Source organism: Cryptomeria japonica, chromosome 7 (assembly GCF_030272615.1).
Source record: "Cryptomeria japonica chromosome 7, Sugi_1.0, whole genome shotgun sequence".
Taxonomy (NCBI): Eukaryota; Viridiplantae; Streptophyta; class Pinopsida; order Cupressales; family Cupressaceae; genus Cryptomeria; species Cryptomeria japonica.
This window is the reverse complement of record NC_081411.1, coordinates 284,047,165-284,064,615: the sequence shown is the minus strand read 5'-3', so window position 1 is coordinate 284,064,615 and position 17,451 is coordinate 284,047,165. Positions and strand designations below refer to the sequence as shown.

At 36.5% G+C, this 17,451-nt stretch overlaps 1 protein-coding gene across 2 annotated transcripts; it reads left to right on the top strand.

Annotated features, from left to right (window-relative positions):
• Positions 1-236: 236 nt before the first annotated feature.
• LOC131052071 (disease resistance protein RPV1) lies at positions 237-16,674 on the top strand. Of its 2 annotated transcripts, none has more exons than XM_057986653.2 (10): positions 237-844; positions 936-1,055; positions 1,325-1,638; positions 3,819-3,982; positions 4,075-5,123; positions 5,227-5,499; positions 5,668-6,951; positions 7,097-7,642; positions 7,753-8,223; positions 16,269-16,674. In XM_057986653.2, the coding sequence occupies exons 1-10, from the start codon at positions 695-697 to the stop codon at positions 16,401-16,403; spliced, it is 4,506 nt and encodes a 1,501-aa protein (XP_057842636.2). In that variant the 5' UTR covers positions 237-694; the 3' UTR covers positions 16,404-16,674. The 2 variants fall into 2 exon arrangements, with proteins under 2 accessions (XP_057842636.2, XP_057842635.2); XM_057986652.2 differs by lacking the exon at positions 16,269-16,674 and adding an exon at positions 8,312-8,977 and having other exon boundaries at positions 245-844.
• The last annotated feature ends 777 nt before the right edge of the window (positions 16,675-17,451 follow it).

Below are 17,451 nucleotides of genomic sequence, written 5' to 3'. Positions count from 1 at the left end.
ATTAAAATATGTAAAAATAATAAAACTATAGAAATGTAACGGATGCATAAGTAATCCTGCCGATAGGGCAGAAACTAATAATAATATAACAATGACTGGCCGTCACGGCATGGTAATGCTTTAATTTTTATAAACAAATTATTGACTCCATGCAAAAGAATCCAAATGCACATACTAAGAAACTGACAGCCTACCAGTACCTATTGAACAGGTTTAACTCTGAATGAGTGCAACAGTTGACATTTGCCTAATTATTTTGGAGTCCAGGTCTTACATGGCTTGTATAAAAGTATAGGATTAGTATGAACGCAGAAGAAACCAACATGATTACAGGTCACGGCAAATAGTTAGAAGAGATGGGGTCACTTCAGGTGGACCAAGGGTTTGTCTGTATTTTAATTAAAAGTGTCCATATTTATATGTGGTGTATGTCAAGTTACAAATCATCTAGTGAAGACTACACCGCCTCTTGACAAGGAGCTTGGTTTTATCATTTGGCTCAAGATGAATACCCTCAAGTAGAAGGTACAGTCTTTTGGTGAAGCCTTCCCTTAGACCATACTTCTATAGTTCTATCTCAACGTGTTCACAGCTTACAAAGAATACAATCTGATTTCTTTTCAGCATCTGTGGACAACGATTCTCTGTTAGTCTCCTTGCAACACCCCCTTCAGTTTTATCCTCCAATTTTAACATGTCTTCTGTTGCCTCACCTGCTCCAACCTCTCCTACTACCTCTGAACTTATTGATAGATTTCTTAAAACTAGCGAGGATGCACCAGATTTCAATCTAGAACAACTAGTCCACATGATTGACAGTGTTATTTCTCAATACGACACTAAGGTAGAAAACATCTCTATCTTCCAAGGATTCCAATGTTTGTTTCCTCAGTTCAAGGATGGATTTTGATCAATAAGGTTGATTATTGTTGCAGGGGAAACGAAATCCATCTTTTGGGAAACTAAATTATGGTGCAGCTGGCCACCCCTCTGCAGCAGATACATCCAAATTCTCCGAAGACGTGTCAAAGCATGTCAACATCATTTCTCGCCAGGTGCTATTCGCCTGTTTTAGAAACATGTAGTTCAGCTCATATTCCTCCTGGCACAAAACAGATTTTGTAGATTAATGATTTTAGTTAGCAGAAAACTGAATTGTGATTTTTAATTGGAAATAGACATCAATATCTCTGTTTAGATAAAAAATTAGGTTACATCTAGATTTTACTTACAAGTAAACTGTACCAGGTTATTTTAATAGCCAAAAGTAGAGGAGATTGTGATCTTTAATACATTTTGAAGTTGATATTGCTTTGTGGGTCAGATATCAAAGTCTCTTGGAGATAAACATGGGACAACTATAGCAGTGTTGAATACCTTTGGAAACATGCATTGGGTTGGAGTGGGCTTCTTGGTGGTCGCTGCTGTTTTACAAAGGCTGGATACAATTGAATCTAACAGAATGGAGCGCTTGAAGCTTCTCAAGTCTATGAATAATTTATGCAAAGTAATTATGCAACTCAAGCGTCTTCCTCATCTAAAAAATGAGATGCAGACAAGGATAAAAGAATCTATACAGTTGATAGTTGAAGGAGCAATATTGTGTTGTTTTCAAAAGAAAAGAAAAACACTTGGAAGGTAAGCCAAAACAACAGCTTTTAGCTGAAAGAAAAACTTATTTCCTGTTTCCTTTTTCTTGCACAATGTGCTCTTGTTACTACAAATAAAAAAGATGAAATCTAGATAAACAAATAATCAATCATTTTAAGCACATTTGATATTTCCAAGTACATCTATCGCTATACATTAAGTTATGCTTGTGTTTCAAATGAAATCCTAAGCTTTCTTGAGGGAAGTAGAATGCTTTACCTACAAACCACACCACAACTACAAAATGACTACCTGGGAACAGATAGGAAAGCACCAGTAAAAGTGCTTGAGTTTGTGGGTTAGATGTCGTTTACCTATATGACAAATAGGAGGTATTTATTGTAGTCTATCAAATCATGATTTTTATCAAGATTCAATTATATAGTTTTTGAGTTAAACTCATTGATCCATATTTCATGGGTAGTGGTTCAAACTTCAAAGAATTCAACTCTCATGAGTATGAATGGTTCACTTGTCACACATTACATCTACGACACTCACAAATGTAAAACACCGGAACTTCTTGGGAGGTCACCTATCCTAGTATTACTCCAACTCAAGTGTGCTTAACCATGGAGTTTCCCCCAAGACGAAGCCCACTTAGCAAAACCTTCAGCAAATATTGTACCTTGTAAAGCAATTCATTATGGAGCACATTTAGCTCATCCATTGATAATTAGGAGGTATTTTTTGTGGTACATCAAATTATGATGTTTTATCATTATTCGCTAACATGGTTTTTGAGTCAAACTCATTGATTATGTTTCATGAGTAGTGATTCACATGAATCCATCTCTCATGAGCATGAATAGTCTACTTAGCACTCTATGCATCTAGGTGATGCTCACAAGGGTGAAGCATTGAAACTTTCTAGGAGGTCATCCTTTCTAGTAATACTCCAACTCAAGCATGCTTGAACATGGAGTTTCCCCAAGACCATGTCCACTTAGCTTGTTACCTCATTTGCTAAACCTTCATAAGTATTGTGCCTCATGAAACATTCATATAGAGCCCCTTTAGCTCATCCAATGACAAGTATGAGATATTTTTCACAAATATATCAAATTATGATAAATTTTATTGGGATTCAATTGCATAGTTTTTGAGTTAAACTCATTGACTCATATTTCAAGAGTAGTGACTTCTAGGAACTCATCTCTCATGAGTATGAATGACTTAGGACTCCTTGGGAGGTTGCTCATTCCACTACAACTTTGACTCAAGTGTGTTTGACCATTGAGTTTCTCCCAAGATCAAGCCCACTTATCTTCCTATCCCATTTGCAAAAACCTTCAATATGTGTTGTGCCTTAAGAACCATTCATTATAGAGTCCATTTAGCTCATTTAATGATAGGTAGGAGATATTTTCCAGTAAATCAAATTATGATGTTTTATTAAGATTCAGTTACGTGGCTTTTGAGTCGAACACATTGACCCATATTTCATGAGTAGTGGTTCACGCAAACCCATCCCTCATGAGAATGAATGATCCACTTTGCACTTATTGCATCCAAGTGATGCTCACAAGGGTGAAGCATTGAGACTTTCCAGGAGGTCACCCATCCTAGTAGTACTTCAAGTCAAGCATTCTTAAACATGAAGATTTCCCCAAGATTAAGCCCATTTAACTTGCTAGTCCATCTGCAAAACTTTTGGCAAGTGTTGCGCCTTATGGAACATTCATTATAGAGCTTTAATAGCTTATCCAATGATAGATACAAGATATTTTTTACAATCTATTAAATTATGATTTTTTATTGAGATTCATTTTGCAGTTTTTGAATCAAACTTATTGACCCATATTTGATGCCATTATCTACACCTGAAATTGTCATAAATGCACTGGAATAAATTGTGTATTTGGAAGAACTGTGGATTAGAATCCAAATCTTGAGAAACCGACAACTTTGAAATGTTTCAAGTCCATTTCCTTCTGTGCATATACCTGGTAGAGCACTTGACAGTTGTGTAGACATAGTTGATGCCATGCAGTATTACTATTAACCCTAGATGGTCTTAATGAAGAGGGACATAAAAAGATAACTAAATAGTAAATACTCACCCCTTTCCTACTTTTTCAAGAATCATAAATGCTCAATAATATGTTTAGAAACTTGGATTGCTTATAAGCTAAACACATAACATATTTGTTAAATTCTTGATCTAGGTTGTACATGGCTTCAAAAGACAAACAAGACCTTGAAGAACTTAGCTTTCAAGTGGATGAGATGCGCAAGACATTAAATGAACAGATTAATGTTTGTATTTTAGATGATATTCATAGCACTATGGGGAGCAGCGCCTCACAGGCTCCTTTCTTGAATGATGCAGGTAATTGCTTATATTTACTGTTCAGCTATTTGCTGATAGTAACTGATGATATTGTGTAAGTTCTGATTTCTTTTTGTCAACTTTGAAAGCAGTTGGGATAGAGCAACAGATAACTAAAGTCGTTGGACTACTTGATTTGGAAAATGACAAGCCAGTTGTAGCAGTTGTTATACATGGAATAGGAGGTGCTGGGAAGACGACTCTAGCTGATGCAGTTTATGTATCTCTGCAAGATAAATTCCATGGTTGGAAACATTCCAAAGCTACTCTCATCCAAAACCTAGACTTAGATCCCAAAATAGAGGAGCTGCAATCCCAGATTGTACAGGATTTGACTGGTGTGAAGCAAAAGGTAAGAGACTATAAAAGTGGACAGCAATGCTTAAAAGAAATAATGGAAAAAGAAACTGTCTTCTTATACATTGACAATGTCTTGAGGAGAGACCATCTGGAGAAGCTTCTACCTAAGGAGATAACAGGTCCCAAAAAAATACGGATGCTTCTAACAGCTAGAAAAACAAATATACTGGGAGTGGTTGAGGACTGCAGGATTAAACCCTGTAAAATTTATCCTATGGGACCTCTTTCTCTTGATGCAGCCCTGCAAGTGTTATGCAAAAAGATAGACAGAGAACAGGACATCAATTCAATATTGGATGAAAGACCTCAGGCCAAGGAGATAGCAAAGAAATGCAGTTGCTGTCCTCTGTTTTTGGAAGTAGTAGGAGCATATCTCCATAAACGAAAGAACAAAGATGAAGCTTATGAAAGAGTACTCAATTGGCTCCAATGTGGAGAAGCTTTTAGTGGCTACAAGGAAGAGAGTTTCGATGATTCAAGGATTCTCTTTGCATATGAGGAGCTTCAACCAAGTGCTCAAGCGGCCTTCCTTGACATATGTTCATTCTTCTATAATTGGGAGTGGGAAGAAGTTGCGTGCATTGTAGGAGAGGAAGAACTAGAAAGCCTAGAAGAGGGGGCTCTGCTCAAAAGAATAGAGCTTGAAGAAGGTTATGATGTCAAAAGAAAAGTAAACAGGATAAGTATTCATGATCTTCTTCTAGCAGCTGGTCGTAATAAATCAAAAGGCAACCGTTTCAATGATTTAGGTGATTTTTCTGCAGTCCTGAACAATGAACAGGTATGAAAACCTATTACTATTCATATTAAATTTATGCAAGCTGTTGTAGGGTGTTTCATAATACATATTCAGTTATGTTGTCGTGGCTTCTTTATATCAACAGGCTCTCCGCCAAATAAAAGGAGTTTGGTTGGGATGGAATAAGAAGCCTTTTCATCTATTAGCAGAAAAGCTAGATGCGATGTGTGGGTCTTTACGAGTATTTGCAATGGGAGACTCAATAATTGTGAAAGGAAAATGCAGTCAACAATTTAATGAGCTAAGGTTTCTTCAAGTGGGAAAAGTGCCCAATCTTCCATTTGATATATCAAGGTTAAAGCGTTTGACATTCATGGATTACAACTCTGAGGGCAACATGGTGTTAGATCTGTCCAAGGTTTGTACTCCCTTTTTGTCAAGTGTTTTCTTCAATGATTTTTATTATGAACACATGATATGCAACAATTTTCTTACTAAAATGTGATTGCTAGACCATTCAACTACAATTTTTTATATAAAGAGAAGGCTTCAGTGGATGTGAGCTAATATTGTTCTTTAGTTTCAGATACAATCAAAACTCAAAGTGCTTAAGCTCTCAGAACAAGGCAAGAGCCTTCAAAATCTTGAAATCAATCCATACACAGTAGCAGTATTGAAGGACCTACGAATATGTGCCTGGCGCTTTTGTAAATTGCAAAAACTGCCAAAAGCATTTCAGCAGCTTAACAAATTACAGCAGTTAGATTTGTCAAAATGCGAATTCACAGAAATTCCTGAGAGTTTTGGTCAATTATTTGCTTTGGAAAAGCTAAACCTGTCCTTTTCTCAAAATCTGAAAGAATTACCAGATTCATTGGAGAAGCTCCAAGCTTTGCAGGAGTTGGTTTTGAGTTATTGTAGGAATCTGAAGAAGTTGCCAGAAGGGTTTGGCAAATTGAAGGCTCTCACTAAGCTTGATTTAACATACTGTGAGAATTTGCAGGAGCTTCCAGGCAGTTTTGATAAGCTTTACTCATTAAGGTCGCTGTGGTTAGAACATTGCAGCAGTTTATTTGGGCTCCATGAAAGAATTGGGAATTTAACATCCTTAACTTCTTTACGGTTAGGTGAATGTGCAAAGCTGAGAAGTATTCCGGAAAGCATTGGACAGTTGACATCATTGGCAGGGTCCATATCATTTAGTGGGTGTTCAAGTTTGACAGAAGTACCAGAAGAAATTTGCAAACTTACAATGATTAAAAAAATTTCACTGGGAAGGTGCTCCAGTTTAAAGATGCTTCCCAGTCGGCTCATAGAAATCAGTTCCCTTCAAGATTTAGACTTACATGGATGTGAAAACTTACAAGAAATGTGTAATAACTTCCATTGCTTGGTAGCATTAATAAAATTAAACATGGTCAATTGCTGGAGTTTATCAAAGCTACCAAAAGGTTTTGGTAAACTTAGATGTTTGCAGGAGTTATGTTTATCAGGATGTCGCAAGTTAGAGGAATTGTGCAGTGACTTCCATTGCCTTAGAGCATTAATAAAATTAGACTTGTCTGAATGCAGTAGTTTGATGATACTTCCTGAACAATTTGGTGATCTTGCTTGCTTGGAAGAGTTAGATCTGTCAGGATGCTTTCAGTTGGAATCTCTCTCTGCAAATTTCCATTCCTTACCATCCTTAATAAGACTGGGACTCATAAATTGTGAGAGGTTAGAAGGGAAATGGATGGATAGTGTTGTGGCAATTGAAAGCCTGTGGCGTGTAGACATCAGTGGAAGTGAAAGGATGATCCAACGGTGGATGGAAATGCAAAGGGAGAAGGATGACTGCCATCTGGTAGTGGTAACAGGAAAATTGCAGGTATAGTTGTGGTTTATTTTATAGTTAAAACCATTCAGAGACTGAAAGCTGTATATATTGCATTTGCTGCAATCTATTCAAAGAAAAACATATGATTTTTTTCACGATGGATGATTTAAGGAAATGCCATGTTTGTGTATTGCAGGAAAGTGATAGTTCTTTATTGTTGAAAGCAACAATATCAAAGTTCTTTAGGGAAGAAAGAATCCTCATCGACTCTCATCAACATCCATTTTGTTCATCCTCTCTTCAGCCAGAGACCGCTCTCATCTTGATCATTAGTTTGCGTTCCACTGAACCCTCGGTATGGGAATTACTGGAAAGAAATCTCCAACGGCTGGAATCCAATTATAAATCCTTCAAACTCATATATATCGGCAAAGAATTCAGTTCATTACCAACTAATTTGAAAGACAGGATACTGGCTTACACACCTGAAAACTCCCAGGCTTCCTTACTCTTGGATAAATTATTTGCTTTGTTTCCTACTTATAGAGAATATGTCTTCTGTACCTCTGATGGTTTACAAGAAAATGGCATGAAATGTTTTACAGTGTGGGAAGACATCTCTTATATACTTAATGAGGTTAGCTTCCTAATCAGAACCCCGAGAGAAAGCAATACTGAATTGTTGAGAGCATTGTTGCTGACTACAGAAACAGATTTTCTTCTGATCAAGAACAAACAACGGGTATTAATTTTTTCAAGCTACTATCTAGTAATTTTCATTTAAAATTGCAATTTTACAAAATTTATAATGCAAACTTTTGGTGCTAAGTTGTTTTTCATTGATAATTATAGGTGCAGGTCACTGACATACAAGACAAAATGCTATTATTATTGATTACACCCATTAACATATCGGAAACACAGACTTCAGCTTTGAAAGATATGTATCTAAAGATGCAAGACAGACACGACTATCTAGCAGAAGTTGTTTGGATTCCAAGAGTGGATTGGGGGAAGCCAACTTGGGCTGAATATCAGAGATGCGCTACAAATTCTGCATGGCCAGTAGTTCCAAATCCGTGGCTAGTAAACCCAGAATCATTAAATCATTTGGTTAATACAGCAACCGCACTAGTTGTGGTAGATGCAAAAGGAATGATTTCATGCAAAGATGCATTGCCTATGGTAGAAAGGTGGGGGTTGGAGGCATATCCATTTTGTCAAAGCCGCGAAGATGATCTCAGGAAGCTAGAGTGGGAGGGACTCAAGGTCCAATCTAGTGTGGAATTTGTCTTTCAAAATCTGGAGTCATCTCAATTGAAGGTAAGTTCCAATCAATCAAATTCCATGAATAATTAAAGAATTCTTTTAATCTCATTAATATCTTATATAATTGCCGCTGTGCTGATAGGTAAAAGAGGCCATGTGCCATGGAGAAACAGTTCTTTTGTGCACAGGTTCCCTTGAGAAGATGTTAAACTTTGTGCCTAGTTTGAATTTTGCATTGATGAAGTTGAAAATCAAGGTCAAAGTTCTCTATGTGGGGAAGAGACCTATTCACATTTGGACGAATGCTCAAGAAGAAGATGCTTATGAAATGAAGAGAAAGGCAATGTCTAACATTCCAAATCTCTCATTCTTGGATGCATATAAATTGTGGCAGCGTGTTGTGGATTTGTATAATGATCTGAGTAGAATGAAAGATGATGAAAAAATATTAAAGGTGAGAAGATTAGTGTCAGGTCTCTTGAAAAAATCCAATAGAGATGTGGGGCTGATTGTGATTGATGAAGATGGGGAGATGGTGACTGCGAGGGGAAAGGAAATGGTAGAGGTGCTGTTGAAGGGTGGTAAGGATGAGGAAGAGTTGTTGTGTGATATTAAAAACAAAGGACTGAAACAAGTTTTAGATTTGAGATGGAACGATGATATAGTGTCCAACTCTCTTTATCACTAATTCAAAATTCCTACATGGGTATGATCACTCTATTACTGCAGGATGTTTAAGTTTCTAAAATGTACCAAAATTCGTGGAATACAAGAAGGACAAGAAAACAAAAAAAAGGAAGTTTAATGACTCGAATTGCAACTATATGTTATGAAATCTGCATATACTAATAAGTACATTTGATATTTGAGGAATTACATTTGATATTTGAGGAATTATATAGTTATATGAAATAGACTGAAATCTTTTCAACTGTAATAAATTACATAAAAAGGTGAAGATTAAAAATATAAAAATGGATTTGGTAAGTGGTAAGAAGTGAAAAATGTATATAGTCGTTTATAATCATGTTAAATCATTTAAAAGGTTAAAACAACTATGAGAAATGATTCATGAGAAAGAAAAACTCATAAATACTACTAAATGTTCCTGATTTCCATTTCTGAAAAATGTTTATAAAAAACATTGAACCGAGAGCATTAAAAGTGCATTCTCCAACTTGTTGTGACGTTTTCACACATCGCCCCATTGCAAATGGGGACCCCTGCTTTTTGCTTTTTAGGGTTTGTTTTCTTGGTCTTTTAGGGTTTTGTCGGTTAGCCTTTGCATTTTGAGTGTTGCCAAGGGGATCACCTGGATAGCGGGTCCTGCTTGAGTGAAGTCCTGATCCTGAAATTTGGTTAAGTCTAGAATGTCCTGATCCTGAAATTTGGCTAAGTCTGCAAACTGAAAAAACCTCCAAAAACTAGATTTTGCAATACAACTCCTGGAGGTCTGAAACCACTCTTAAACATCCTGAAAGTATATATGGAATATAACTTAAAGATGTCACTTATACTTAAATGTTATATTCCATAAAATTATCCTGACAGAGAGTTCAAAAAATGAAAAATCGCTCCTGACCCTCAGAGAGGGCCCACAACGAGATTTTGATTTCCTTCATTTTGCAATGAAAAGAGACCAAGTTTTGATCATAAATGGAAAAAAAATGACTTTCCCCACCCACCTGAGGAAGTTTTGGCTAGAAATGATGAAAGACCTTGTTGAAAAATGAAAAATCGCCCCTGACCCTCAAAGAGGGCCCACAGCGAGAAATCTTATAAGGGTCATTGCTAGTCTTATTTGGTCGATTTGAGAGGTCAAGAGCATGATGAAGGATAGAATGAACATAATGAGGTATCTAGACTTGATCAAAGATGATAAATTGAAGGAGTTTTGCCCAGGAAAGGAAAAATCGCTCCGGACCCTCAGAGAGGGCCCACAACGATTTTCTTTGTGTGCACATTTTTGGACCTTTCTTGGACATGAATTTTTATTCATAGCAAAGAACAAGACGATATCTCCCTTGGTAAAGTGATTTTTAGATGAAAAGTGAAAATTTTTGGTCCAGGTAGCAAAAATTGCTCCTGACCCTCAGAGAGGGTCCACAACGAGATTTTCAAATATGCATTATTCTTGCAAGATCAAAGTGATTTTATGATTGGAAGGGATGAAGGAAAGCATGTTCTATCTGTTGAATATAATTTGGAGGATCAACACAAGAAGAAATCAACCCAAAATGAAAAAGTCGCTCCTGACCCTCACTAAAGGCCCACAGCGAAAAACCGCTCCGGACCCTCAGAGAGGGCCCACAGCGAGAAACCTAAAATGGGAATTTTTCACCCAATTTTGAGGAAAGCTAAGGTTAGGCATGGGTTTGAAACAATGTTTGAAAAGCCTTGAAGTGAAAAGAAATCGTTGAGAATCAATATTTTGAAGGCAATTACAAAAATTGCTCTGGACCCTCAGAGAGGGCCCATAGTGATTTTCCAATTTTCTCTCCTTTGTTTGAAGAATTGAGACAAAATCTTGCTTGGACAGGAGGAGGACGTGATATGTTATGCCTTGGAGGTAATTTGAAGATTAAAAGATAAAGGAATTTGCCTAGAACCAAAAAATCGCTCCGGACCTTCACTGAAGGCCCACAACGAGATTTTCAAAAAATGCATGTTTTTTTTCAAAATGGTGCTAAGGCAAGGTTAGGACAAGGAGAAAGGACCTCAAGAACATGATGAATATTATTTTGCCTTTGAAACTTGATGATTTTGGTCAGAAAATGAAAAATCGCTCTTGACCCTCAGTGAAGGCCCACAGTGAAAAATCGCTCCGGACCCTCAGAGAGGGCGCATAGCGATATTGTTGAAAATCCTCATTTTACCTTGCAACACCAAAGCGAATTTGGTTGGAGTGGATTAAGGAAGGACATTGCCAAATGATGAATAAAGTTTTAATGAAAAATGATGAAGAATCAAGCTCAAAATTAAAAAGTCGCTCCTGACCCTCAGAGAGGGCCCACAGCAAGAAACTTCAAAAACACACCTTTTCTCCAAAATTGGATAGAGCTAAGTCTGCAATTCCATGAAAGGACCTAGTTGAAATATCTTGAAGAAGTTTTGGAGGTTGAAAGGTGCTAAACTTGAGCAAAAAATGAAAAATCGCTCTTGACCCTCAGTGAGGGTCCAGGGCGAAATTATTTGCAAACTTCATCAAGCCTTGTTTTAAAAATTGATATTCTCCAAATTGCATTAGATCGCCAAAATTGCTAAATTGGAGGCATTTGGAAAACTAAAATCAAATTCGCATTAAATCAAAGGCATTTTAATTTAATAAATTAATTTTTAGGCCTTGAAATAATCAAAAATCCACTTTGGAGGCATTAAAATTAATTTTCAAATTTAAATGAAGGTGAGCGCTCAAATACATTTATTTGCTTTTACAAGCAAGTCGGCCTTCTTTTGAGGGGGATTTTATTTCATTTTCATTTCCCTTCTGGCAAGTCGGCCTTGGAGGGAATCAAGGTGAGTGCTCTATATATGGGTGATGCTTTGTTCAAGTTTAATCATTCATCCATCCTTTCCTAAGTGCGAAATTGGAGAGCTATTTGAGGAGCGAAATCCAGAGGTTGAAGTGCGAATTGGAGGAGTGAAATCTAGCTAGAGTGGAGTGAATTTCTACTAAGTGTTGAAGATCAAAGAGGGTGGAGTCTATTCTTTTGAAGTTAGAGGAGGCGCAATTCATCCAAGGGAGAATTTTGATTTAAATTTTGCCTAGCAAAATCCATTTTTTGCATCATTTCTTAGAGTTTAATACTCAAGAGGAGGTATGGCAAAATCATCTTGACACCCTTGTTTAAGGTTTGATTTTTGGACATTTGTTTTGGAAAAATCTAAGTATTGCATGGTTAATTAGGAAATGATAATTCTAGATTTATCATGAAGTTTCCTAATTAAAATCTTAAATCTTCCTTTTAAGTCTAGATTTCTACACTTCAAGATATAATGCTTGAGAACTAATTTTGAAATGTTGTGTAGGTATCAAGATGGCGACTCCTAAGCCCGAAGGATCTACAAGTCGGTAGGCTCTCATCAAAGGCGATCAAGCAAGGATAAGGGCGACCTCCTCCAATCTAGCATCGACAAGGATGACCTTCCTCGGACAAGCATCATCAAGAATAACTTCTTCCAATCCAGCATTCCAAGGTGAGGTACATCATCATCCTGCACATCAAAGACAAAAGAAGTTAGAACAAGGATTCGTTGAAGAAGCAGATAGTTTCAGAAGAGTTAATTAAAGCTAGCTTCTCAGCATCATCGAATTGAATATCTACCAAGTTCCAAGTGTCAGACGAGGTGGCATCCCAGTCATCACTTCTCCAGTTGGTCCACCTCAGCATGTCCAGATTCAATGTACCTAACTCATGGGAGGTGGCACAAACTTCGATGTACCTACCCCAGCTATCCATCGGTCGAATTTTCCAGAGAAGACATGTGTCCTAAACATATAATTTTATCATTGGTCAAGCATTAAATGTTATGTAATGGTTGTAACAAACCCTAATTAGGGTTTTCATTATTGAATCTTGGCCATTGATCTCAAATGGATCTAAGCCATCGAATTGTATCATGGGCACTATATAAGCCCCGACTCTTCATTTTGTAAAGGCATATAGTTAGAAAGGAGTTAGTGAATAGAAAGTAGTTAGAAGGTGATTAGCCAGTTGATAGAATAGCAATTAGAGTAGAGTAGAGAGAGAAGGCAAAGATTGTTGCCAAGATGTTGTTGTAAAAGACTTGTAAAACTTCATTAAAGAAATGGTGAAATTTATGGGTCGATTTGACAATTTGCATGGTCTCTATACTTCTCATATTTGATTTCATGTTATTAGATGAGTGGAAGAAATGTGCTTGATTGATGGTGAAATTCGTATATCCATACTACTAGCAGTTTGTTGATTGCAGACTTGCCTTGTGTAGTCAACTGGAATCATTCAGCTTAAGGTTAACTTCAATTGTCGCTTCTTCATTGATATGCATCAGCCTGATGGTGTCTATGCCTGCAGTGATGATTTGAACATCATAAAGCTTTCCTTCAAAGATCGCACTAACCTTGTGGAGATGTTCCTAGGATGTCAAAACAAGACTTATTTAGAATTTCATCAAAGATCATTCATTGCTCTTACATTCTTAGTGTTAGGATTAGATCCTTTCCTCGCCCTCGTCTTTTTTCCTTTTTTTCAAATCTAAGGCAGTAAAATCCTGTGTTCCAGCAATATTCAAAGCAAATAAGAAGTTTAGTCATCAAGTGTAAGTCCCCTTGTGATTCCAGCAAATCACATCATACCACAAAGAGCTTATCCACACGTAGAGATCCTACAGAAAAGAACCTTGAAGTCATCCCGATTGATCCTTTTTGCGACATCTTCAGCAATCAGAGGCTTTATTCAAGAGAGGATAAGGTACCCTTTAGGTATTTAATTTTGTGTTTGGTCGTGTACAAAATACACGTCAACACAACTCCAAATTACTACGCTACCTTATGATGTTTGATTTGCTAATTGGATAAAATTATGTCCACAACTTGATAAATTGGTGCATATGGTTATTCCTAATGGGAGTTTGAAGATGTTTGGTCTCATCCATGTTGTGTGAGTTAGACATCTCACCGGGGTGCCTTCTTATTTTTGGTATTAATGACAGATTTTCCAATTTATTAGATTAGATTGTTGATGTGTTTTTTATGCACTTCATATACATAATAAACTACCAAGTACTTTATCCTCTCTTGAACAAAATCCTCTCAAATTTAAGCTATGTGATCATACAAGGTGACTCCAAGGTTTCTATTGTCAAGTCTTGATTTGTGGATAACTCAATGTTTTGATGTGATATTGCTGGAATTACGAGGGGACTTACATTGAACATGAATGTTGCTAGAACATGAAAACTTACTTGGAAAACAAATAGCAAAAGGAATTAAGAATTAAGAAAGCTAATCTAATCCCAAGAATGTAGGAACTAATTGTTGATTAGGTGTTATCAAACCAAGCTTTGTTTCGCCATAAGGAACAACTACACAAAACTGGTACAATCTCCCGAGGATAAACAAATGATTTTCATATCACCGATGCACATCAATCACACAAACAATGAGCATGAAGTAAAAGAAGTTAAACTTTCACACAAGTTTAGTTGACTACGCACTGCAATTTACAATCAGCAAATTACTAGTAGTACGAACATTAGATACACTATTCATCAACAATGATATCTTCCATTCATGTAACCAACTTTAAAGCAAATGAGAAGTAGAGACCATGCAACATATTGAATTAACATAGAGAATTCACCATAACTTCAATGAAAACATGTCTCTTACAACAAGATCTTGGCAACAATCTTTGCCTTCTCCTCCTATTCTAACTTATACTCTAACTTCTAATTCATAATTGTTGTCTATTATTTAACCATTTTCTCTTAACCTTTACAAATGAAAGAATTGAGCCTTATATAAAGGTCTCATTACATTTCAATGGCTCAGATTGATTATCAAATCAATGGTCAAGATTTTACAATAAAACCCTAATTAGGGTTTGTTACAACAAATTCCTCCTTGACCAATAAGAAAATTACAATGAATGGGACACATGTCCTTCATTGAATCCCGACCAATGAATGATGAAGTTAGTTATCTCAAACTCAGTGCCTTCATTAGGTGAGTTAGGTACATTGTATTTGGATATCCTTGACTTGGTACCATTTGATTGGGTGAGTGATGATTGGGATGCCACCTCAACCTTGATCCAATCTTTTCATCTTGAAGCTTTTCACCTTGGCATACTAGCAATGATTCTTGGATTTCATCTTTGTTACTTTGACATGTTGATCCTCTTCATTCACATTTGTGATGTTGTCTTTGCAATATGCTTGTAAAGTCTCTCCAAATCGTACCTTCATCTTCTCTTGAATTTGAACCTTTATTCTTCTTCATAGCATTGCTTGAGCTTCTTCATATAGTGAAGTCCTTCACTCCACGCTCCATACATCACATTGCTTGCATCCAAACTGAAAAAGAAAAAGAAAACATTTAAATCTTTATTGTGAATGAAATCTTAAGTAAGAAAAATGCAAGATAATTTACAAAACTCGCTTCTAGAAACCCTTCAAAAATCTGGAAATTGTCCTTCATATTAAAATTTCAAGGAAAAATGATTAAAATTCTTCGAATTTTGTCTTAAATCTGATTGCTTCCCACTGCAGTCCATATGGAAAGCATGGCAACAAACTTGCCAGTGCCTAAATTGGAAAAGTTCTTCTTTGCAACATGGTTTCAGCTTCGGGACATCTTCCATTTGGTGGAACAGATTGGTCCAATATCAAGGCCATCCCTTAGCTATTGCCTTTCCAAGACAAGCTCTTTTTTTGTTCAATAAGGGAGTTCAACAGTTTAGGGACTTATGGGATTTTAATAATTTAGATTGGGCAACTTGGAATTGTATTAAAAATCAGTTTGACATTAATAACAGGTATAAAGGGTTCATTATTTTTGTTAAATCACTGGTGCCGGTTGACTTGACTATGAAAATTTGCACTCCAATCTATTGTAACTTTTCCAAAGATTGGTTATGGTTGTCTAAATTTCAATTTTCATGCTTCCCATTGAAGAAGGTGTATTTGAATCTTCTCCCTTCTATGTCATTGAATCCCAGACTGAACCTCAAATGGAAATGCAAATTTAAAGAAAAAACATGGAGAAATTTGAGTGCTCAAGTTTGGAGGTCAAAAGCTGAAGCTGAGGCTCAGATTTTGTCTTGGAAACTCTTGCACTGCAAATTGCCAGTGGGCAAAAGATTGAAATATTTAAAGATCCGAACACTTGTTTGTCCATTTTGTCAATGGAGTGAAAGTTTGAAACACATCTTTTGGGACTGTCTATAGGCTAAAAATAAACGGAATGCAATTTTTAAATATCTTCCTGCTATTTTGACCATGTTTTATGTTGGAAGGAAGCTAAAACTATTTTGCTGAGTATATGGAAGAGTAGATGTTTAGCATTTTTTTCTAAGATCATTTTCAACATTGTTTTTTTATGTTCTTATATGCAGAGGGTACCCAATGAGAAGGTGCAGATCAGTAGGCATTTGGATGCTATTAAATATCAAGTTCTTCAACTTCATGTGAACGACACTATGTGTTCCAGACAATTACAACGTCTTTTGAAGTTTAAGGTGTCTTGTTGAAATGTCACAATGGAGGGTTCTTGTTTATTGTATGTTTCTAAGCTGCTGTTACAATTTGTAATAGGTTGTTGGGGTATGGTTTATGATTTTAGAGTGCTGTTACAGCTTGTATTTAGTTGCTTGGATCTAGTTTATGTTTTTAGACTACTGTCACAGCCTGTGAAGGGTTGCTGGGGTCAGATTTATGTTTTCAGACTGCTGTTACAGCTTGTAATTGGTTGTTATAGATTGGTTTGCAGATTTTAATTTGCTATCTGTATGTGATCTGGTGCTCTTTTTTCTGGGCAGTGTATTTGCTGCTCTTTATGTAACTATTATTTTTGCATTCTTCAACGAAAAAAAAAGACCTGAAAGGATGTCTTAAAGACCCTTGTTTACAAGCGATGAGTGCTTTGATCTGTGATCAACCCTTCTCCTTCTTAATTTTCTGCGATTTTGAAGGTCTGATTCCCTTTGGTAAATTCGCTGGTCTGCCTATTCGCTCTACCTGAGATTGAATTGTGATTTGAATGTTTGAATTTCCTCTTTCCCACACCTCCTTATATGTTTCTTAAGCATTCCCAATAGGGTCGGCTGGGGTGTGTTTTCAATTCGGACTCCTTGAACTTTCCCCTTTAGCCGACTTGTAAACAAAACTTACAAATGCGATTTCAGCCTTTGTTTAATTTGTTTTTGAATTTTGCAAGGTAGGAAATTCGATTTTTATTGGGACAAAGACAATCCTTTTTTTGCATTGATTCTCATTTAAATTCGCACCCCCTTTCATTTTAAATTTTAATCATCCTTGGTGGAGAATCGATCTTCATAGGGACAAGTTTGACATTGTCTTACATTGATCCTTATTTAGTTTGTATATCATGATGGAAAGTTGCAACGCATAAGGATAAATTTCACCTTGAACTTGAATTCTAATCCTTCTTGATGGAGAATCGATAGGGACAAAACTAGTCCCTATATCTTGCTCTTGATTTCACTCATTAACATCAAAGTGGAAACCCGATTCTCATAGGGGCTAAATAATCCTTATAAAATCGTTCATCTTTGTAAA